At 36.9% G+C, this 24968-nt stretch overlaps 1 protein-coding gene across 8 annotated transcripts in view; it reads left to right on the top strand.

The window, feature by feature from the left end:
* Window positions 1-24968, top strand: part of PRMT3 (protein arginine methyltransferase 3) — a 133496-nt gene that overhangs the window by 22571 nt on the left and 85957 nt on the right. For 7 of the 8 annotated variants that reach the window (XM_033409393.2, XM_033409390.2, XM_004263917.3 and 4 more), the window contains one exon: window positions 4204-4325. The exons of the other annotated variant lie outside the window; for it this stretch is intronic. In XM_033409393.2, coding sequence (XP_033265284.2) covers window positions 4204-4325 — 122 coding nt within the window. The remainder of the gene's footprint in view (window positions 1-4203; window positions 4326-24968) is intronic. 8 annotated transcript variants of the gene reach the window in all.

Raw genomic sequence — 24968 nt, 5'->3', positions numbered from 1 at the left:
CACGGGTTTGGGCCCTGCTCCGGGAAGATCCCACATGCCGTGGAACAACTAAGCCCGTGCGCCACAATTACTGAGCCTGCACTGTAGAGCCTGCAAGCCACAACTACTGAGCCAGCATGTCATAACTACTGAAGCCCGTGTGTCTAGAGCTTGGGCTCTGCAACAAAAGAAGCCACCGCGATGGGAAGCCTGTGCACCACAACAAAGAGTAGCCCCCGCTCGCCGCACTAGAGAAAGCCCGCGTGCAGCAACTAAGACACAACACAGCCAAAAATAAATTAATTAATTAATTTTAAAAAAAGATGTAATGGAACAGACTTCACTTACACTAGTAAACAATACAGAAGATAAAATGTGTAGGAACAGACTTAACTAATGTGCAGGACTTAGATGAAAAAGATTTTTTAAAACCCCAAACTCCTGAAGAACGTAACAGATGATTTAAACAAATTGAAAGTCATACCATGTTCCTGAATGGAAAACACAAAATAAAATTGTCTGTGTTCCATAAATTTATATTTTAGTGCAATCCCTATAAAAATGCTAAGACTTAAAAAAAAAACGGAGAAACCATAGACAAGCTGATTTTCTTGTTCTTGTGGGAAAATAAACATATAAAATTGTCCAGAAACACTGTGAAAACAATTGGCAGTGAAGGTGGACCAGCTTTACTAGACAGAAATTCTGCCAAGCTTCTGTAATTAGAATAATTATTGGTACGTGATTGTACAGATTAATGGAGCAGAATAAAAATCTAGAAATAAACCAAAATATACACAGATCTCCAGAGGGATCCCTTCCTCTCCTCTGTCATGTGAGGACACAGCAAGAAGTCATGTCTGTGAACCACAAAGCAGGCCCTCACCAGAGTCAACCTGTGCCTTGATCTTAGACTTTCCAGCCTCCAGAACTGTGAGAAATAAATTTCTGTTGTTTACAAACCACTCAGTTTATGGTATTTTTGTTATAACATACTGAATGAATTGAGACAGGGACCTTCAGCATTCACTAAAATTTCTGTGTGTTTTGGTCTGTCCCCATGACATAATCACCTCCGAAAGGCCCCAGCTTCTAATACCATCACCTTGGGGGTTAGTATTTCAACGTGTGAATTTCGGGGGGATGCAAACACAGACTGTTTAATAACATGTTGGGACAATTGGTTAGCTTTCTGAACAGAAGTAAAGTTGGAACCATACCTCTTAGTGTATACTATGATTTAAAAAAAAAAAAAAACGGTAGTAATGAAACTATAAATGTACCAGAAGGAAGTGTGAATGAAATAGGAGAGAATATGGGCTAAGTTGGCCTAATTATGATCAAAATCCAGAAGCCATTAAAAGAAAAAATTAATGAGTTTGACTGTTAGTAAAGAATTTCTACATAGCAAAGATCAGTTTAAGCAGAATCAAAAGGCGAAAAATCATATGCTGAGAGAAAACATTGCAAGTCGTATTACAAAGGTCTGCTCTTCACTAACAAAGAACTCTTATTTGATAAAATTTGATAAGAGAAGAACTAACAACTTGGTGGAGAAATGGAGAAAGGCTAAAATAGATGGTTCACATAGAACTACAGATGGCTCTACAAGATGTGAAATATGTTGCAAAGCCTCATGATAATGGAAATGCACATTAAATCTAGACCAGTATATCATTATTTTGTACTTGCCATATTGGCAGAAATCTGAAAGTTTGATTATATGGGCTAGTGTCACCTGTGAGGAAATTGGCCCTTACACATTGCTGATTTGAGTCTTCATGAGTAGAATTGCCATATGGCGGGTAATTTATGTTTAGCAGAATTACAAATATGTATATTCTCTCTGACCCAGTGTTTTTATTTCTAGGAATAGATTTACTCCTTTGTACATCTGTAGAGTTACTCATGTATGAATGGGATTAGGTATAATGTTATTTACAGCATTGATTGTCATGGTAAAATTTCAGGAACTACGTAAATGTCCATCAGTAGAGAACTGGATCAGTAGATTATGGTACAACCATGATACGGAATCCTATACAGCTATATAAGAGAAAGAAGTTCTATAAACTGATATGGAAAGATCTCTAAATTATATTGTTAAGGAAAAAAGCAATGTGTAGCACAGTGGGTATAATATGCTTCCATTTGTGTAAAGGAGGGAAGGAAATACATATATAGTATTGCATTGTATATGCATAAAAATTATTTTGAAGGATAAATAAATACACTTTTTGATGTTTAAACTGTATGAATGTTTTACCTAGTGAAAAAGTAATTGTTGAAAAATATAATAGATTCTTAATTCTAGTTCTATTTTTCTTACAGTAGCTTCCCATTACTCAGAATAAAATCCAGGGGCTTTATATGATCTGACCCCTGCTTAACCCTGATCTCACCGCCAAGGAACCTTTCTCACCCAGCTCAGCTACAGTGGCCTTCTTGCTTTGCCTGGAATCTTGTGCTTTGCATTTAATATCTTCTATGGCTAGAAGACACTTCCTCCAGATCTTTGCCTGGCACACTCCTTTACTTCATTTCCTTCTCTGCTCACATGTATCAGAGAAGTATTCGCAGACCTATCTAAAATTCTAAAAGAGTGTGTCCCCCGCCCCTTGCTCTTAACGTCTACTCTGTGCTTGAGTTTTCTTTATAACACTACTATTCTCCGTTAACATTCTCTGTTCTTTATTCTCTCTTCTTGGTCTGTTCATTGTCTCCCCCACAAGATTGTAAGCTCTATTAGGACAGGGACTTGGTCTTGTTTGTTGCTGTACCCCATCACCATGATCAATGCCTGCACTTAGTAATGCTCAGTGAATACTTATAGTAGAAGACTACTGAAATAATTTCATATTTTGAGACAAGTATATAGGGTTTCAGGTCATTGGTAATGAAAGACTTAAGGCACTACAGTTTTCAGTAATTTCTAGTGTACCTCTGAGTATTTTGCTGAATGTGTTTCCTTGGTAATTTGTTTTTTACTATGAACCAAGCACGTTTCACTATACTGTTCTGGGAAGAACCGTGTGAAATTCTTGATTAGAAATAATTGCTCCCCGCCTATCCCCAATAACATCTTAAATTTGGTTCTTCTTATTTCTTTCACCAATGATAATGAATATCATTTTTAAAAATTAAACTCTCAAGTTACTGAGTTCTAGAAGCCAGTTTGTTTTTATTGTACCTGTATTATTAAAATGAGTTGAACATTTAATTTTGGAAGTGGAGGGGTTATGGCAATATTCTATATCCATGATTCCTTTATTTTTTTTTTACATATTTATTGGAGTATAATTGCTTTACAATGTTGTGTTAGTTTCTGCTGTATAACAAAGTGAATCAGCTATATTTATACATATATCCCCATATCCCCTCCCTCTTGTGCCTCCCTCCCACCCTCCCTATCCCACCCCTCTAGGTGGTCCCAAAGCACCGAGCTGATCTCCCTGTGCTATGTGGCTGCTTTCCACTACCTAGCTATTTTACATTTGGTAGTGTATATATGTCCATGCCACTCTCTCACTTTGTCCCAGCTTCTCTTTCTATCCCCCTGCCCCGTGTCCTCAAGTCCCTTCTCTACGTCTGCGTCTTTATTCCTGTCCCGCCCTTGGGTTCACCAGAACCAATTTTTTTTTAGATTCCGTATATATGTGTTAGCATACAGTATTTGTTTTTCTCTTTCTGACTTACTTCACTCTGTATGACAGACTCTAAGTCCATCCACCTCACTACAAATAACTCAATTTTGTTTCTTTTTATGGCTGGGTAATATTCCATTCATGATTCCTTTATAACCATTTTTAAATTGTACTGGATCAGGCTATCTTGCTTAATTCCTGCCACTCAAACTTGAGAAAGTTTATTTCTGTTAAAATTTAGAATTACTAAGCCTAAATTAGAGCATACATACAATAAGGCAATAAAAAAGAGACTAATTCCCCCTTAATAAGTCTGTGGGAATTGCTTATTTCATATAAAACATTTCTTAAATTTACATTGTTGCATCTGATTGCAGCAGACTGTGGCCAAAACACTGTTACGAATTTAAAACAACTTAATGTAATTATATTTTCTATTTCCCCAAAGAGAAATTATTACCATATTTGATCAGTAAAGTTTAAATTTTGTTATCTATTCCTAGCCAGAAACATCATCATATATGAATAGGATTTAAAGTATTAGACCTTCTCGATAACATCTGTTTTTTTATTACACCAGGTAGTTTTGGATGTTGGTTGTGGAACTGGAATTCTCTCTATGTTTGCTGCTAAAGCTGGGGCAAAGAAGGTTCTTGGAGTTGATCAGTCTGAAATACTTTACCAGGCAATGCATATCATAAGGTAGATGCATTTTATGGCTTGACTTAAGATTATTTTTAAATTTAATGATTAATATCAATTGATTTTCTTGTCTTTAATAGCTATCCAATGCAGACTTAAGACACTTGTCTTTTAGTAAAAATTCATTCCAGAATAATAAGATTCTAAGTTGGATTGACCTAGACATGTTTGAGCTATGAATAATCTTTTCATTGTTCTTCTCATTGATGAGAATTATTTTTATCTAGTTTTCTGTCCTTCCAATTATGGCTATAGATATGCTGATTACAATAATATGAAATTAGAAATCATGGACATGTAGGGCAGTGTTAGAAGACTTGCTACAAAACTCAATATATCAGTAGTATTTCCTTTAGCAAATAGCAGTTCAACTAAAAAGACTAAGGATTATCTTTTTCTTTTTGACAACACTAGCCCTTGTGCCTCCTCAAATTAAAATAAGTAAATTCCAGAATGGCTACAAACTTAATTATGTTCTCTAAAAATATCTCCTCTCTTTGAGGAATTAAGTTAGTTAGGTTAATTGATCCGTGATTGATTTTACAGTTGGCTTATATCCTAGTAAGAAGACCTTCATTTGAATTACAGCTTTTAGAACTAGATTTTGTTAGCTGTGTACTTAACCAAAGCATGTTACAGTTGGAACTTTGGAATAATTTCCAGAATAATTTTAATAGCAGGCTTATTAGTGATTCTTTTTTCCCCCAGCTTTATTGAGATATAATTGACACATAATATTGTGTGAGTTTAAGGTGTAAAATGTATTGCTTTGATACATGAATATATTACAGAATGATTACCACCATAGCATTAGCTAACACCTCCATTGTGTCACATGAAATAATTACCATTACTTTTTTGTGTTGGAAACATTTAAGGTCTACTCTTTTAACAGCTTTTGCCATGCTTATGTTAGATTCTCGGCAATGATTCTTAAATGGTCCTCCCCACTGATACATATGTTTTATTCTTAAAATTGGTTAATATTGATCATTTCTGATTCATATAAAATTTAATTATGTAAAATGTTTAAATTTTTAGATTTTATTGCATTGAAGTCTAGTGTTGTGGTTAAGAGTGCAAAGTTTGAGTCAGACAGGTTTGAGTCCTTGCTCTTTCCCTTCCCTGTTGTTTGAACTTCAGTTAAATTATATCTAACCTTTTTGAAACCTCAGTTGTTCTACTGTCAAAATGAAAATAATGATGACTACCTCATACGGTTGTGAGTAAGGTAAATAAGTTACAAGTAAGATATGCACCTCAGTCTCTTTGGCATATTGCGTGCCCTGGCATGTAGTAGGTATTCAGAAGTTAGCAACTGTTATTACTAACAAGTACCAAATTAATGTTAATGAAAAAATGACATTGCTCTTGCTTAGATTTTTTCATAGATAGAGGTTTGTGGTTATTATTTTCATATTAGAGAATATGCATCTATGTTGCATATGCATATTCAGTCCATAATCTAGTAAAGTTTTTTTTATTTCTTATGTTGCCATTAACTACAACATCATCATTTTGGGGGTTCTGTAAAGAGCACCCTCTCTTGCTTGTGCATTACCATCCAAACAGATGTGAGAACCACTGTCCCAAAGAAGAGATTGTTTTAGATGAATTATCAAAATTTTATTGTTGTGATAGTAAGATTACAGTAAGATATTTCTATTAGAAATTCTCATCTTATGAAAGACCATGTTCATTTATGTATTCATTTGTCATTTTTGATTTCTGTAAGGTGAGACTAGATGTGCTGTCATTTTAATTCCCTCATGGAAGAAAAAGATAGTGATAGCACTCATTTTATTTTGTTTTGTTTTCATTTTATTTCACAGAAGCCCTGATTCCTAGTGACTTTTTAGAAATATGTTTGTACAATGATTATAATCAAATTCATTGTGTATGAAATTTAGTGCTGGAGTGTATGGAAATTTTGCATGAGAGCATTTATTGAAAATGACTTAGCATTCAATTCTAGGTACTTAAATTTAACAATAAAAGTTGCTAACATTAACTTAGTACTTTCTATTTAATTATTTTTTGAGGTAGGTACAGAAACAGTACATATATATATATATATTTGTTTTTATAGAGATTAGGAAATTGAGACACAGAGACTATGTAACTCTCCTTATTTGTAGTGCAGCCAGGATTAGATCCCAGGCAGCCTGACTCCATGGTCCATACTCAAAGCCAATTTACTATGCTGTCTCTCCATTTCACTACTCACAGTGCATGTATTGGTTGCATTCAGTAGTTTGCTTTACTTAGAACCTATAGAGTTTGAAAATCAGACCTTTTTGTTTTGGATGAGCCAACATTGTACTTTTCTTCAAAGATGTTCTCCTTTGCCTTTTTTTTTCCACATCTTTATTGGAGTATGAATGCTTTACAATGTTGTGTTAGTTTCTGCTGTACAACAAAGTGAATCAGCTATATGTATACATATATCCCCACATCCCCTCCTGCTTGAGCCTCCCTCCCACCCTCCCTATCCCACCTCTCTAGGTGGTTACAAAGCACCGAGCTGATCTCCCTGTGCTATGCAGCAGCTTCCCACTAGCCATCCATTTTACATTTGGTAGTGTGTACACGTCACTGCTACTCTCTCACTTCATCCCAGCTTCCCCTTCTCCCCATGCCCTCAAGTCTGTTCTCTACATCTGCGTCTTTATTCCTGCCCTGCCACTAGATTCATCAGTACCGCTTTTTAAAATTCCATATATATGTGTTAGCATATGGTACTTTTCTCTTTCTGACTTACTTCACTCTGTAGGACAGACTGTTGGTCCATCCATCTCACTACAAATAACTCAACTTTGTTCCTTTTATGGATGAGTAATATTCCCTTGTATATATGTGCCACATCTTTATCCAGTCATCTGTTGATGGACATTTAGGTTGCTTCCATATCCTGGCTATTGTAAATAGTGCTGCAGTGAACATTGTGGTACATGACTCTTTTTGAATTATGGTTTTCTCAGGGTATATGCCCAGTAGTGGGATTGCTGGGTCATATGGTAGTTCTATTTTTAGTTTTTTAAGGAACCTCCATACTGTTTGCCATAGTGGCTGTATCAATTTGCATTCCCACCAACAGTGCAAGAGGGTTCCCTTTTCTCCACACCCTCTCCAGCATTTACTGTTTGTAGATTTTTTTGATGATGGCCATTCTGACCAGTGTGTGGTGATACCTCATTGTGGTTTTGATTTGCATTTCTCTAATGATTAGTGATGTTGAGCATCTTTTCATGCATTTGTTGGCCATCTGTATGTCTTCTTTGGAGAAATGTCTGTTTAGGTCTTTTGCCCATTTTTGGATTGGGTTGCTTGTTTTTTTGATACTGAGCTTCATGAGCTGCTTGTATATTTTGGAGATTACTCCTTTGTCAGTTGCTTCATTTGCAGATATTTTCTCTCCATTCTGAGAAATGGAAATTCTGTCTTTTCGTCTTGTTATGGTTTCCTTTGCTGTGCAAAAGCTTTTAAGTTTCATTAGGTCCCATTTGTTTATTTTTGTTTTTATTTCCATTTTTCTAAGAGGTGGGTCAAAAAGGATCTTGCTGTGATTTATGTCATAGAGTGTTCTGCCTATGTTTTCCTCTCAGAGTTTTATAGTGTCTGGCCCAAAAATAAATAGAGTTTATTTTTGTGTATGGCTTTTAGGGAGTGTTCTAATTTCATTCTTTTACATGTAGCTGTCCATTTTTCCCAGCACCATTTATTGAAGAGGTTGATTTTTCTCCATTGTATATTCTTACCTCCTTTATCAAAGGTAAGGTGACCATATGTGCATGGCTTTATCTCTGGGCTTTCTGTCCTGTTCCATTGATCTGTATTTCTGTTTTTGTGCCAGTACCATACTGTCTTGATGACTGTAGCTTTGTAGTATAGTCTGAAGTCAGGGAGCCTGATTCCACCAGCTCCGTTTTTCTTTCTCAAGATTGCTTTGGCTATTCAGGGTCTTTTGTGTTTCCATACAGATTGTAAAATTTCTTGTTCTAGTTCTGTGAAAAATGCCGTTGGTAATTTGATAGGGATTGCATTGAACCTGTAGATTGCTTTGGGTAGTAAAGTCATTTTCACAATATTGATTCTTCCAATCCAGGAGCATGGTATATCTCTCCATCTGTTTATATTATCTTTGATTTCTTTCATCAGTGTTTTATAGTTTTCTGAATACAGGTCTTCTGCCTCCTTAGGTAGGTTTATTCCTAGGTATTTTATTCTCTTTGTTGAGATGGTAAATGGAATTGTTTCATTAATTTCTCTTTCTGATCTTTTGTTAGTGTATAGGAATGCAAGAGATTTCTGTGCATTAATTTTGTATCTTGCAACCCTACCAAATTCATTGATTAGTTCTAGTAGTTTTAATTATGGTTTCAATTTCATTACCTGTGATTTGTCTTTTTATATTTTCTAATTCTTCCTGGTTCAGTCTTGGAAAGTTGTACTTTTCCAGGAATTTGTCCATTTCTTTCAGGTTGTCCATTTTATTGGCATATAGTTGCTTGTAGTAGTCTCTTACGATCTTTTGTATTTCTGCGGTGTCAGTTGTAATCTCTCCTTTTTCATTTCTAATTTTATTGATTTGCATCCTCTCCCCTTTTTTCTTGATGAGTCTGGCTAAAGGTTTATCAATTTTGTTTATCTTTGCAAAGAACCAGCGTTTAGTTTTATTGATCTTTGCTATTGTTTTCTTTGTTTCTATTTCATTTATTTCTGCTCTGATCTTTATGATTTCTTTCCTTCTATAATTTTGAGTTTTCTTTGTTCTTTTTCTAGTTACTTTAGGTATAAGGTAGATTGTTTATTTGAGATTTTTCTTGTTTCTTGAGGTGAGCCTGAATTGCTATGCACTTCCCTCTTAGAACTGCTTTTGCTGTGTCCCATAGGTTTTGGATCGTCGTGTTTTCATTATCATTTGTTTCTAGGTATTTTTTGATTTCCTCTTTGATTTCTTCAGTAATCTCTTGGTTATTTAGCAGCACACTCTTTAGCCTCCATGTATTTGTGTTTTTTACTGTTATTTCCTTTAATTGGTTTCTAATCTCATAATGTTGTGGTTGGAAAAGATGCTTCATATGATTTCAGTTTTCTTAAATTTTCCAAGGTTTGATTTGTGACCCAAAATGTGATCTGTTCTGGAGAACGTTCTGTGTGCACTTGAGAAGAAAGTGTATTCTTCTGCTTTTGGGTGGAATGTCCTTAAGATATCAATTAAGTCTATCTGGTCTGTTGTGTCATTTAAAGCTTGTGGTTTCTTATTTATTTTCTGCCTGGATGATCTGTCTATTGGTGTAAGTGGGGTGTTAAAGTCCCCTACTATGATTGTGTTACTGTTGATTTCTCCTTTTATGGCTGTTAACATTTGCCTTATGTATTGAGGTGCTCCCATGTTGGGTGCATAAATATTTATAATTGTTATGTTTTCTTCTTGGATCGATCCCTTGATCATTATGTAGTGTCCTTCCTTATCTCTTGTAACTTTCTTTATTTTAAAGTCTATTTTATCTGATATGAGTATTGCTACTCCAGCTTTCTTATGATTTCCATTTGCATGGAATATCTTTTTCCATCGCCTCACTTTCAGTCTGTATGTGTCCCTAGGTCTGAAGTGGGTCTCTTGTAGACAACATACATATGGGTCTTGTTTTTGTATCCATTCAGCCAGTCTGTGTCTTTTGGTTGGAGCATTTAATCCATTTACATTCAAGGTCATTATTGATATGTATGTTCCTATTACCATTTTCTTAATGGATTTGGGTTTGTTTTTTTGGGTCTTTTTTATCTCTTGTGTTTCCTGCCTCCAGAAGTTCCTTTAGCACTTGTAAAGCTGGTTTGGTGGTGCTGAATTCTCTTAGCTTTTGCTTGTCTGTAAAGCTTTTGATTTCTCCATCAAATCTGAATGAGATCCTTTTTGGGTAAAGTAATCTTCATTTTAGGTAGGCTCCCTGGTGCCTAAGTGGACTGGGAGAGCACTGGCCGTGTTCTCTTCCATGCACCCCCATGCCCACTGTCTCCCCCAGGATCTCCCTGGTCCCCGCTGGACCCCTAACTGTGTGTGTGTCCCACTGGGTGTAGGAACTCCTCTCCTCCCCCAGCTACCCCTCAGGGATGCCCGTCCGGGAGGTCCGGCCTTTACTTTTGCTCCCCCTTCCCTCCCTCCCACTCCCTCAGGACCCTCGTGGCTGGAGGGGGCCTAGGTGGGCAGAAGATCAGGCCCAGGATCTCAGCAAGCTCCTGGGGCCCCAAGTGGGCAGGGGAAAGCTGGCCACACTCCCTTTTGATCCTCTGCCCTCCCAGTGGTCCCCAATTTCTGCCTTCGGACATGGGATCCCTTCCCCTCCCCCAGCCACCCCTCTCACCACCAGTCCCGTCCTGCCTTCACTTTTCCTCCCCCCTCACTCCCCCCCATAGCTCCCGTCCTACCCAGTCGCTGGGGGTTCCTTCCATCCCCTTAGGTGTCCATGGTGCCCCACTGGTGCCTGGTAGGTGCCCTGGTTGTTCAGAGACGTGAATTCCGTGTCCTCCTAGTATGCCATCTTGACTCCACCCCCTGCATTTTTTATATTGTGAAAAGATAGCTATTTCCATAGTGTTCTCAGCATCTCTCCTTTGTTTTCCATTCGAATATTTGAAATTTATACTGTGGGGTGATATAACCTCTGTTCTTCTGTTTGTGAATGTCCCTGTAGAAGAATATTCAGGAAACAGTTTATGTTAATATTCCCAGCATTTACTGGCCCATTATTCTACCAGTTGAGGAGGCAGAATAGCATACTTCTCTCAGCATCCGCAACCAAATGACTTGATTTCTAATTTTGGCTTTTTGACTATTTAGCTTTATGAAAATGGGAAAATTGCTTAACTTCTTTAACCCTGGTCTCTTTTTTTTTTTTTTGGCGGTACGTGGCCCTCTCACTGTTGTGGCCTCTCTCGCTGCGGAGCACAGGCTCCAGACGCACAGGCTCAGCGGCCATGGCTCACGGGCCCAGCCGCTCTGCGGCATGTGGGATCTTCCCAGACCGGGGCACGAACCCGCGTTCCCTGCATCAGCAGGCGGACTCTCAACCACGGCGCCACCAGGGAAGCCCTGGTCTCTTCATTTATAAGATGGGGTTGATGGTAGTACCTAATTCACAAGATTATTATAAGGATTGAATCCATTTATGGTGCTTTACCAAGTGGCTGACATGTAACTGCTTACTAAATGTTAGTAATTATAATAGGTGATAATTGTAGTGGTATGTTTGGCTTGGCACCAGTGCCTCCAATAATACTTTACATTTGGTTGGTTATGTTTCTAAAATGATCATTTCTTACAGCTATCCCACCAACATATGATGACTCTCTTTTTTGTATTCTTTCTGTTTCACAGTCTGTTCTCTTACACCATAAAACTTCAAGCATTAGCCAGCTGTATTCCGTATTCACTCTCCTCCCTTGAAATCTACCCTAAGCTTCTCTTATACTTGTCTATTATTGCACTGGAGTTTTCTAGAACTATCATCAGTCAGTGAAAGCAACTCTTCTGATTAGCAGGCTGTGATTGTCTTTAGCAATTCTGAAGCTTCTTTCTCTGTCAGAAATCTGTACACAGCAGGATTTCTCTAAAACTCCATAAGCTTACATCTGAAAAAAGTACTTTAAATTCTAAAAGATGGATACTTTTAAAATACATGTTTCTTTATTCTTTTAGATATATTCGACTTAAAATCCTTGAATTGTGTTCAAAGTAATGATAAAATAATTATTTCTTTTCTTTGTTTAAAAAACAGATCTAACATTTCTAAAGAAATGAGTGTAGAATGAAGTAAGTTTTGGCTTTAATGTAAACTAATATATATATATTAGGGCTTATATACATATATAAATTATTTATATATAAATTGGGACTTAATAAGAAAGTCAGGCTTGCAGTTCTGAGGTTGTAGACATGAATAAAGTAGAATGTGGATTTTTAAAGGTGTTATATTAACGGGCAAATAGAACTCAAAGTGAATATGGAAGGAATGAAAAATTGTTTCTTTTTCTAGCTGTCACATTCCAGTGAATGATCATTTCAGAAACATAAACTTACCTAAGGACAGCAAAGCTATTCAGTTGCCAGACAGTTGTATCCAGTGTTCACCCTCAGGAAGCAGAGGTAGCTTCTGGCAATATTTTTACCATTACTCTGGCTGCCTTTGGTTTCTCATTGACTCTGCTGTGGAATAGCTCATTATTCAGACTTTTGGATGTTATTGCAGAGGAGTTTTCATGAGAAGATTGATCTATCATATGGCTACAATGCAGTGCTTTCAATCTCAGTATGACATTAAAGATGCAGTCTTTTATATTGCCTGTGTCTAGAATACTGTTAAAAATGAAACATTAAGAAAAGCCTAGATCTGTTGTCATATTTATGTAAATGTCCTTCTCTGGATTCTAGGATAGGAGCTTTATCTTCTTAATATTTTTATCCCTATAACACCTGGCAAAGTGTCTTATATGTGGTAGATACTTAGTGAAAGGTTTTTGAGAAGAATAAAGTTAATGAATTTAAAGATAGTGGTGGTATATATAATATTTGGAACAAGATCACAAAATGCACCGGATAAATCCTTGAAGTAAGGGATGTTTCTTCATATTTGTTTATAAATATAATAGAAATAATAGAAGAGCAAGTGAAAGCTGAAGGGAACTTTGAACCACTGATGAAGCTAAAATGGTAAAAAAAAAAAAAATTGCTGCTCAGGAGTCTTCTAATGAAGGTAATGAAGGTGATCAAGACGACTTACGTGGAAACTAAATTCAGTTTTTCTTGTGTCCCACCATCCCCTTAATTTTGTGTCAACTCAGTGGTCCTGTCTTGGGGGTCCTGTGACTACCCACTAGTTCAGTGGTTCACTGGAAGAACTCACATGACTCAATATAAAGCTGTGTTCACAGCTAAGATTTATTACAGCAAAGGATATAGTCCAGGGACAGTAAGAAAAAGATATCCATAGGTAAGGAGGTCATGTACAGGCTTCCACAAAATCCTTTCTTCTCTGCAAGAGTCACGCAAGATGTACTTTTCCTTCTAGCTGTGAACCTCAGAGACTCTTATGAGATGTCTCTACCCAAGGAAGTTTGCTTGAGTCTTAGAGTCTATAGTTCTCACTGTTCACGTAGGCACATACCTGTTGGTGACCAGCCATTGTACAAACCCATGTCAGATACCAGGTACATATCATTAATCTTCATGTTTACTTTAAACATTGCTGTCCTCCTGATTTGTCTTGGTCCACAGCTTCATGTGTATAGAATAGCATCATTAACCAGAAACTACATGAATGTTCAGGAGTTTTGTTCTTAGGGTTTGATGAAGAATTATTGACATGGTTACAGAGATAAGTAAGAACTGAGAGAACAGACCTGCATTAACTCTTCTCACAGGTCAAAATGGGAACCTGGGACTCAAACTTGACGTCTCCATCAGCAAACTTGCTGGAGATAGAGTCCTCTTGAAAAGCCTTACTGTTTCTCAGATCCATCCCTTGTCTACAGTTGATGTGTCTTTTATATTTATTTATTTATTTATTTATTTATTTATTTATATTTATTTTTGGCTGCGTTGGGTCTTTGTTGCTGCACTCGGGCTTTCTCTAGTTGCAGCGAGCAGGAGCTACTCTTTGTTGCGGTGGGTGTGCTTCTCATTGCGGTGGCTTCTCTTGTTTTGGAGCATGGGCTCTAGTCGCACAGGCTTCAGTAGTTGTGGCACGAGGTCTTGGTAGTTGTGGCTCACAGGCTCTAGAGCACAGGCTCAGTAGTTTTGGCGCACGGGCTTAGTTGCTCTGTGGCATGTGGGATTTTCCCGGACCAGGGATCGAACCCGTGTCCCCTGCATTGGCAGGCGGATTATTAACCGCTGAGCCACCAGCGAAGTCCCTCATTGATGTTTCTTAAATCCATGCCTTAATTCACATTCTTGTATTGCGTATATACTCACATGAATTAACACATCTGCACATAAGTAGCTCGGTTATTTGTATTCAGTTATTTGGTCTTCTGTCATGTACTCTCTCAGTGCAGCCAGATTGACTTTCCTACCAATTCTCTTCCCCTTTAAATAAATAAAGGAAGAAAGGGGAAAAAGTTGTTTTTGTGTTGGGAAGACATGAGAGAATAAAGGAGAAACTAAAAATTACCTCTAATCCTGGTATGAGATCACACTTTAAAGACTTAGGTTACAGGAGATGAAATACATGAAAATGTAAGCTTTACTAAAAATATAAGCTCCCTAAGGTTAGACAGGGATTTTTCTCCATTTCATTCACGGATGTGCCCCAACCTCCTGGGAGGGTACCAGGCACACAGGTAGGTATTCAGTGTACATACTTACTCAATGAATGAATGAATGAATGAATGTATTTTCAAGATCCAGGACATCAAACATTCAAAGCCAGATAAATTGTAAGCACGGAAGACTGAAAACCTATTGTCTCTGCTTGAATCCAGGTTATTCTTTCTTCATTTTTTTTCATTGTGTTAGAAGCTAAGCTATTGCTAATTTTAAATAATAAATGTCCCCAGTGTTAGTAATTGCACAGCTACACTCCTGTAAACACAAATGGTACATTTGGGAGGGAGGCAGCTCATGGAATAGCTTTGTTCTGATTGCAAGTCTGGCCCCTGCATTGAAATTATCTGCCTGGTAATACTTGTTGTTTATGAGATGTCCTTACATCTTTCCCCTATCTCAAATAGTTAAGGATTCCTTTTGTTTTACATTTATGAATGGAGGACTAGATTATTTCATAAAGGTAATTGGTATGGGTTTTCTCTCATCTCTCTGAGAAGAAGGGAGGGAGATCTGTTCTGGGCACCACTTTTCCTATGATTTTTCAGTTCCTTTGTCACTTCCACTTTGTATACCTCTTGACATCAGGGATTTGTGTTGTGAAAAATGGCTCCCACCTCCACTACAGTCTTCTCTGATGTGTGCACTGAGCACTGGGTCCTTCTTCACAAGTTTACCAAAATGATTTGAGTCTCCTTTTTTCCCCACTGAATTTATCAGAATCTTTGGTTGTTTGATATCACCTTCTAAAATCTCCATGAGTTTATAAATTTATTGCATTTTGTATTACTTTATTGTCATTTCAGCATGCTTGGGGAACAAGAGAGAAATATGTATGCTTGGGTGCCATAGCTAACTGAAAGCAAAGTAATACTATACCTTGTATATTTTTATATCAGGGTATTCCCTTCCTGTCCCCCTGCCCCATATGCATTGTGAAAAAATAGTTGTTATCACCCATGTATTCTTCTAGGTAAACTTTATAATAATTTTGTCACCAGCTTTAAATGCCATTTAGTTGATAAGGTGTTCATTGTATGAACCCCTGTGGTACTTTATGCTGTTTGCACGTCTCTCTCTCTGCTGGACCATGTTCTTTCTTAGAACCTAGACTATGTCTTTTATCAAAATCACATTGGGCAGAGGTACATTACAAATTTGATCCTATATTTCTCATTCTAAAAATCCTGAAATGTCTCCTCATTATCTCTAAATAAAATCTAGACTCCTTTGCATCCCCTGTAACTACCTCCCAACTTTGTCACTACATACTACCTCTTGTTGTTCTAATCATACTAAACTATAGCTCTTCAAACTTGGAATTTCTCTTCCATACACACACACGCACACACACACACAACCACAGGCAGTTTGTGCACACAGAGATGAGGCACCCTCCTTTACCCCCATGCTTGCATACGTCTTTGTGGATGCTCTGTTTTTTCCTGACTAAGCTCAGATGTCACTTAGTTAAGGGCTTATATTAGCTCCTGTGGACCCTGTGTTCTTTACTGCTCTGAATCCCTTAGACCATGTTCTTAAGTGCACAGACCATGTCTTTTATCTCTGTATGCCCAGTATCAGATAATCATGATGATGTCCCTGTATCATGAGATAAAACTTAAATTGCTACTTTTAAGATAGGAAATAATATAGGATAGTGATTGTTGTTCTAACAAAATGTTCACTTAGAAAAATAGATAATTTGTGTTTATTGGATTAGTTAAGAGACTTACTTAGCGTACTCTTTTTATTATGGTGTTGTATTTCTATAGATTAAATCTATGCTAGTTTTTGAGCAGGTGTTTCCAGAGATAGAATTCATTTCGAATGCTTTTTTTTTGCGTTACGCGGGCCTCTCACTGTTGTGGCCTCTCCCGTTGCGGAGCACAGGCTCCGGACGCGCAGGCTTAGAGGCCATGGCTCACGGGCCCAGCTGCTCCGCGGCATGTGGGATCTTCCCAGACCGGGGCACGAACCCGTGTCCCCTGCATCGGCAGGCGGACTCTCAACCACTGCGCCACCAGAGAAGCCCTCGAATGCTTTTATGCTAATGTAAGGTTTAGTGATTGGACACTTGAGAAAAGAAAAATAAAATCTATAGTTTCTTTCATGAATGGTAAATCAGGTGGTGATTAAGCTGAGCAGTCTCATAAAAGGGGTTATCTACATGAATGATATCTGTTGTGATGTTTTAATACAGAATTACTGGGAATTATGGCCTTTGTCTTTTTTTCTGTATTCCCTGAAATCTTAATCTTTCCGGTTATATTTATATTTGAACAAGTAATTACTGAGGCAAATAGGATTATGACTTGTAGGAGACAATAAACAGCCTGAGCAGATGGCCTTTTACAGGATACACCTTGTTTCGCATGAGCATTCTGAAGATATTTCTATGGCAGTGGGAACATTTTGCTCTTTTTAGAAGATTGCTTTCTGTTTCCTTTGAAGTGTTTGTAGTTGTGAAAGCCCAATTAAATATTGCAGTAAATAGTAAGCAACTGCAGCAATTTTTTCATAGAGAATTTTATTAAGTACCTCTTTGAAAAAACTCAGACGGGATATAAACATCCTTTCTTTTTTACCTTTGTGTGAGATATACATATTAAAAAGTGCATAACACATAAATTATATGTCCTAATATGCATATGTATGGATAAATAATAGGAAAGAGAACATTTCCAGCACTTTAGAATTCCTCCCACCTCCTTTTGCCCTTTTTCAGTCAGATGCTCTCCCTGCTTGATTGAGGTAAGTACCATACTGACTTTGGTGGTAATCACTTCCTTTATATTGCTTTATATATTAACCACGTAAATGGGCATAGTTTAGTTTACTCAATTTTGACCTTTAGATAAATGAAATCATATGCATTCTTTTTGTCTAGCTTGTTTTGCTCAACATTATTTTTAGTGTTCATTCATGTTTATTGTTATATAGAATGCCATTGATTAATATATCCCAATTTATCTTTTCTGTTCTTGATGGGAATTTTTGTGTTTTCCAGTTTAGGTCTGTTAAGAATGATTTTGTTATGAACTTTCTGTACATGTGCCTGGTACACACATCTGTGGGGTATATATTTACATATAAAATTGCAGGCTTTAGGGTATACATATCTTCAGATTTTCTCAGCATTGCCAGGCTATTTTCCAGAGTGGTTATACCAATTTATACTTCTGCCAATAGTATATAACAGTTCTGGTTGGTATTGCCTACCTTTAAGAATTTTTTCCAGTTGGTTGTATAGCAGTATCTCATTGCAATTTAAATTTGCACTTCTGTGATTGTCAGTGAGGCTGAGCATCTTTTCATGTGATTATTGGACATTTGGATTTCCTTTTCTGTGAAATATCTGTTTATGTCTTTTGTTCAGGTTTCCATTGAGTTGGGCCTTTTTATTATTTGTAGGCAATCTTTAAATTTCTTTTTATTTGATTTGTTTATAGATTTTATGTAATGAAAAAGTTCTCATTCTTGCTTGCTATTTCACTCTCTTCATAGTGACTTTAATGTACTGAAATTCTCAGTTTTCATGAGCATCATTCATGTTTATGGTTGCCACTATATGTGAGTTGGGTAAGAAGTCTTATGGAGGTGTTTTCCTATATTCTCTTATAAATTTTATAGTTGTGTTTTTTACATTTAAGTTTGTAATCTACCAGGCATTGTTTTTTGTATATGGTATGAGGTAGTGATCCAGCTTTTTATTATTACTATTATTATTATTATTTGTAATCTGTTTAAATGACCTAGTTGTCCCAGTCTCAGTTAATGCAGAGACCATTCTTTCCTCTCTACTTTGCACTGTCATATTTGTTGGGAATCAAGCATCCATATATGAGGCCAGTATAACCTTTATACCAAAACTCTACTAAGGCAGTAGAACAGAAAATTACAGGTCACTCATTTGTGAACATATGTGCAGACATCCTATACAAAATATTAGAAAATTAATTGAGCAATATATTGGAAGGTAATAAAGTTTATCCCAGGAATACAAGTTTGGTTAAATTTGAGAAAATCAACCAGAAAAATATTTTGAGATATCTCAGGAAAAAAAGTTTGATAAAATTCCATATCCCTTCAATGTATCTATATATTAAAACTCTTAGCAAACTAGAACTAGAATGTTATATTGTAACATGGCACAGTGTATCTACAAAAACCAGAATTACAGCCTAGAACTTGATGAAGCTTTGAAAGCATTCACTTTAAGTTCAGGAACAGGACAGGGATACTTGCCATCACCTTTTCTATTCAACACTGTAAAGGAGATCCTAGACAGTGGAGCAAGGCAATAAAAAGAAGGGTATAAGAATTGGAAATGAAGGAACAAGACTGTTCTTGTTCCCTAGTAATATGTTTGTGAATATTGATATCAGAAATAAGCTATAAATAAGTTATTACAATAATAAAGTATCAAGGTGCTGAATACTTTAATTTTTTTTATTTGACGTATAGTTGATTTACTGTTGTGTTAGTTTCTGGTGTACAGCAAAGTGATTAAGTTATACATATATACTTTTTCATCTTCTTTTCTATTATCATTTATTAAAAAATACTGAATATAGTTCCCTGTGCTATACAGTAGGACCTTGTTGTTTATCTGTCTTAATATATAGCAGTTTGTATCTGCTAATCCCAAACTCCTAATTTATCCCTGTCCTCTGTCCCTCTCTGCCTTTCCCCTTTGGTAACCATAAGTTTGTTCTCTATTTCTGTGCCTCTGTTTCGTATATAAGTTTGTTTTGATTACTTTTTAGATTCCACATATGAATGGTATCACACAGTATTTGTCTTTCTCTGTCTGACTTGTTTCACTAAGCATAATATTCTCTAGGTCCATCCATGTTGCTGCAGGTGGCAATATTTCATTCTTTTTAATGGCTGATTAGTATTCCATTGTGTGTGTGCATGTGTGTGTGTGTGTGTGTGTGTGTGTCTGTGTATCATATCTTCTTACTCCAGTCATCTGTTGCTGGGCACTTGCGTTGCTTCCATGTCTTAGCTATTGTATATGGTGCTGCTGTGAGCACTGTGGTGAATGTATCTTTTTGAATTAGTGTTTCTGTTTTATCTGGATATATACCCAGGAATGGAATTGCTGGATCATGTGGTATTTCTGTTTTTAGTTTTTTAAGGAACCTCCATACTGTTTTCCATAGTACCTGCACCAATTTACATTCCCAGTAGCAGTGTAAGAGAGTTCCCTTTTCTCCACATCCTCTGCAGCATTTATTATTTATAGACTTTTTAAAGATGGCCATTCTGACTGGTGTAAGGTGGTACTTCATTGTAGTTTTGATTTGCATTTCTCTAATAACTAGTGATGTTGAGCATCTTTTCATGTGCCTATTGACCATCTGTATGTCTTCTTTGGAGAAATGTCTACTTAGGTCTTCCGCCCATTTTTTCATCGAGATGTTTGTTTTTTTATTATTGAGTATTATGAGCTGTTTGTATATTTTGGAAATTAAGCCCTTGTCAGTTGCATCATTTGCAAATATTTTCTCCCAGTCTGTAGGTTGTCTTTTTGTTTTGTTTTGTTTATGGTTTCCTTTGCTGTACAGAGTTTGATTAGGTCCCATTTGTTGATTTTTGCTTTAATTTTTATTGCCTTGGGAGACTGACCTAAGAAAATACTGTTACAATTTACCTCAGAGACTGTTTTGCCTATGTTCTCTTCTAGGAGTTTTATGGTATCATGTCTTATATTTGAGTCTTTAAGCCATTTTGAGTTTATTTTTGTGTATGGTGTGAGGGGTTTACATGCGGCTGTCCAGCTTTCCCATCACCACTTGCAGAAGAGACTGTCTTTTCTCTACTGTATATTCTTGCCTCCTAGGTCGAAGATTAATTGACTGTAGGTGGTGGGTTTATTTTCGGGCTCTCTTTTCTGTTCCATTGATCCATATGTCTGTTTTTGTGCCAATACCATGCTCTTTTTTTTTTTTTTTTTTTTGCGGTACACGGGCCTCTCACTGCTGTGGCCTCTCCTGTTGCAGAGCATAGGCTCCGGACACGCAGGCTCAGCGGCCATGGCTCACCAGCCCAGCCGCTCCGTGGCATGTGGGATCTTCCCGGACTGGGGCACGAACCCATGCCCCCTGCATCAGCAGGTGGACCTTCAACCACTGTGCCACCAGGGAAGCCCCATACCATGCTCTTTTGATTAGTGTAGCTTTATAGTATTGTCTGAACTTTGGGAGGGTTATGCTTTCAGCTTTGTTCTTTTTCCTCAGGATTACTTTGGCAATTCTGGGTCTTTTGTGGTTCCATATAAATTGTAGGATTATTTGTTCTAGTTCTTTGAAAAATGTCATAGCTAATTTGATAGGGATCACATTCAATCTGTAGCTTGCTTTGGGTAGTATGGCCATTTTAACAATATTAATTCTTCCAGTCCAAGAACATGGGATATCTATCTGTTTCTTTAAATCATCTTCAGTTTCCTTTACCAGTGTTTTATAGTTCTCAGTGTATAAGTCTTTCACCTCCTTGGTCAGGTTTATTCCTAAGTATTTTTTTTTTAATGCAATTTTAAAAGGGATTTTTTTTTTTTACTTTCCTTTCTGATATTTCATTTTTAGTGTAAAGAAATGCAACAGATTTTTGTATGTTACCCTTGTATCCTGCTACCTTGCTGAATTTGTTTATCAGTTCTAGTAGTTTTTGTGTGGAGGCTTTAGGTTTTTCTATATAAAGTATCATATCATCTGCATGTAATGACAATTTTATCTCTTCCCTTCCAATTTGGATACCTTTTATTTCTTTTTCTTGTCTGATTGCTGTGGCTAGGACTTCCAATACTGTATTGAATAGAAGCAGTGAGAGTGGTCGTTCTTGTCTTCTTCCTGAATTTAGTAGGAAGGCTTTCAGCTTTTCACCATTTGGTTTGTTGAAAATTTTTGCGTGTATATTCATCAAAGATATTGGCCTCTACTGTATATGTGTGTGTGTGTATTTTCTTTTTTTTTTTGTAGTGTCTTTGTCTGCTTTTGGTATCAGTGTGATGATGGTGGCTTCATAGAATGACTTTGGAGGTGTTCCCTCCTCTTCAGTCTTTTGGAATAGTTTGAGAAGGATTGGTATATGTTCTTCTTTGTATGTTTGGTAAAGTTCCTCAGTGAAGCCATGTGGTCCTGGACTTCTGTTAGCAGGGAGTTTTTTTATTACAGATTCTGTTTCACTTCTAGTGATTGTTCTGTTCAAATTATCTGTTTCTTCTTGATGAAATTTTAGTGGGCTGTATGTTTCTAGAAACTTGTCCATTTCTTCTAAGTTGTCCAATTTATTGGCATATAATTGTTCATAGTACTGAATACATAATTAATATGTAAAAATCAATTGTATTTCTGTAAAGAACATGAAACACACACTGAAAATTAAAGTATATCAAAGTGTATTGTTAATATTTCTAACCTCCTTCCAGACAATGCAAGGACGTTAAGTCACTTTTTTTTTTTTTTTTTTTTGCGGTACTCGGACCTCTCACTGCTGTGGCCTCTCCTGCTGTGGAGCACAGGCTCCGGACGCGCAGGCTCAGCGGCCATGGCTCACGGGCCCAGCTGCTCCACGGCATGTGGGATCCTCCTGGACCGGGGCACGAACCCATGTCCCCTGCATCGGCAGGCAGACTCTCAACCACTGCGCCACCAGGGAAGCCCATTAAGTCACTTTTAATGGAAAATTCATCCAAGGGATGAATATCCCCCAATAGATGCTGTGCATGAACTACCAGTCAGCTGTTGTAACAACTTCTTCCCCATTTTACCCTCTGACAATGGTCAGTATTTCCTTGCCATGTATTTCTCTGGTATCTTTAATCTTACAACATTTTCTACAATGATTTCTGCAAAGAAAAAACCTGTGAAGACCCTAATGACTACCAGGATTTGAACCATTCTCTACAAAGCTTATTAATAACTCAGTAGAAATGTTATCTAATTTCTCTTTTTCACATCATATTTCGAAAGCTATCTAAACTCCCCTCTCAGTGAGCTGGTTTTTGTTTCCTCCCTCTGTCTTTTCTCCTGTTGATGCCCCCTTTCTTTTGTATGTCAAAAACATCATGCAGTACTATTCTTGGTAACTGAACAAAGTAATCAGATACTGCCTCCTGAATATTCTCTTGGCTTCCCAATAACAAGATTACATAAAGTGCTCAAGAAGGAGGAGTTGCTGATTTCCACATCTGTTCTTATCTTTGCCAATAGCATTAAATTATATTGTTATCATAAAGCCAGTCTAAGTTGACTTGCATGCATAACATGCCTACTGTTTTAGAGAACTGTTCTACTTGAGGGTTGGGGTGATGACAAGGGATTACCTCTCTTGAGATAGATAAACTGCAGCCCTGCTCTTACTCACTGTAGTAGTTTAGTTGTTGTATCACCTGGAAGCATCTGTTCACAGCCTCTTAGGGATCTATCATCGACCCAAGTAATCCTTTCTACTCAGTTGTATGTAAAATAAGTGATAGTATCCTCCTGATTGTTTATCCATGCCAGTAATGATTTCACCAGCATTTTCTGGGATGTCTCTCAAAAATGTCCTCTTTCACAAAATATTCTCAGCACTCAGTCCTCTGACCATGTCCTCCTCCGTTTGTATCGTTTTTGGGGGTAACCCCAAGCTTTAAGTTCATTACTTTCTTAGTGGATACTTCATCTTCCCAGGCAGCCATATAAGCATAAGAAGGCCTTCCAGTGAGAGGAAAAACTGTTCTTCTGGTCCTTTCTCTTGCCATCATCTCTTCTCTGAAAAGACTGGCATTTTTTTAGAAATGCTAGTAACTGCCAGATAGTGTAATTTTTTACTATCTTCCTCTCTGCCTGCTGCTGCCTATCAGGCCAGTAGCTACTTTCTCTGAATCTCAGTTTTGCCACTTCATACCAAGGATGAGTAGGCAGCTATCCCAGGATTAGATCCTCCTCTTATTTTTCAGTCTCCTCCTTTTTCTGGCTAAAAAGTGCCTCAGCCTTTTTGATTCATGGATCTGTATGAGTCCTCCTCACAGCACTACTCTGAGATAAAATATTTTCAAATCAGACACACAGAAACCTGATTACCCAGGATTACCCAGAGAGATTATCCAGTATTAAGCTTTATTAATAATTTCAATGATACAGGCAATCAAGAGACTCAGAAAAAGCAAGGAGCAATCTGGTACATAGAGCAGGACTCCTTACTGTGGAAGTTAATAACCTGTGCACCTTACTTAGAGGCCTGTCTACTCTAGGCCAGAGTGTGCATGTCTAATACAGGGAAGGGAAGAATAAAGAAGTTGCTTTTCATGTCCCAGACTTCTCCCTGATTAGTCTGGACCTCTTAACTGCCCGTATTTTTGAAATTATTTGTGAAGCCTGACACTGGGTAAAATCTCTGGCTTATGTGAGTCAGATTTGACAGTCTGATCCTTATTCACTCACCGAGATATGTCCATTCTCTTTTCTCATTACTTCCTATTGGGACATAGAAATGCTGTTTTGTTTACATATTGTCTGAGAGCTGATCCTACAATTCATATGGAAAACACAAATGACCTAGAATATCCAAAAGAATTTTAAAAGAAGAATAAAGTTAAAGGACATACACTGTCAGACTTCATGACTTGATTTAAAGCTATAAAAATCAAGAAACTGTTGTATTAGCATAAGGATATGCATCGAAATCTTGGGGCAGAATTGGAAGTTCAGAAATAAGCTTACACATTATGTTTAATTGATTTTTGACAACGATTCTGAAGTAATTCCATGGGTTGGTAATACTTTTTCTTCAACAAAGTTGAAACTATCACTTGTGATAGTTTTTCCAGCAAAGTTTTTTCATTATATATGAAAATAATGATCATGATGCTATATTGGAAAAAATAACTTAAAATGGAAACTAAAAAAAATTTAGAAGAAAACATAGGTGAAAATATTTGATGTAGGCAAAGATTTCTTAGATATGTCACCAAAAGCATGAACCTCAAAAGAAAAATATGATAAATTGGTTTTTATCAAAATTAAAAACTTTAGCTCTTCAAACATATCATTAAAAAAATGAAAAAGCCACAGAATGGAAGAAAGTATTCACTGTACTTAAATCCATCAGGGTTTTTATCCAGAAGATGTAAAGAACTCTTAAAATTCAATAATAAGAAGACAGCTGAGCCAATTTTTTAAATGGGCAAAAAATTTGAACAAAAGATGATAGGGGAATATGGCCAGTAAGCATATGGAAAAAATACTTGGTCATTAGGAAAATGCAACTTTTAACCATGATGAGATCTTAACACACAGTTAAAATTTAAAAGATCAGCAATACTA

Source organism: Orcinus orca, chromosome 8 (genome assembly GCF_937001465.1).
Source record: "Orcinus orca chromosome 8, mOrcOrc1.1, whole genome shotgun sequence".
In the NCBI taxonomy this organism is placed as follows: Eukaryota; Metazoa; Chordata; class Mammalia; order Artiodactyla; family Delphinidae; genus Orcinus; species Orcinus orca.
This window is presented reverse-complemented; position numbering and strand designations above follow the sequence as displayed.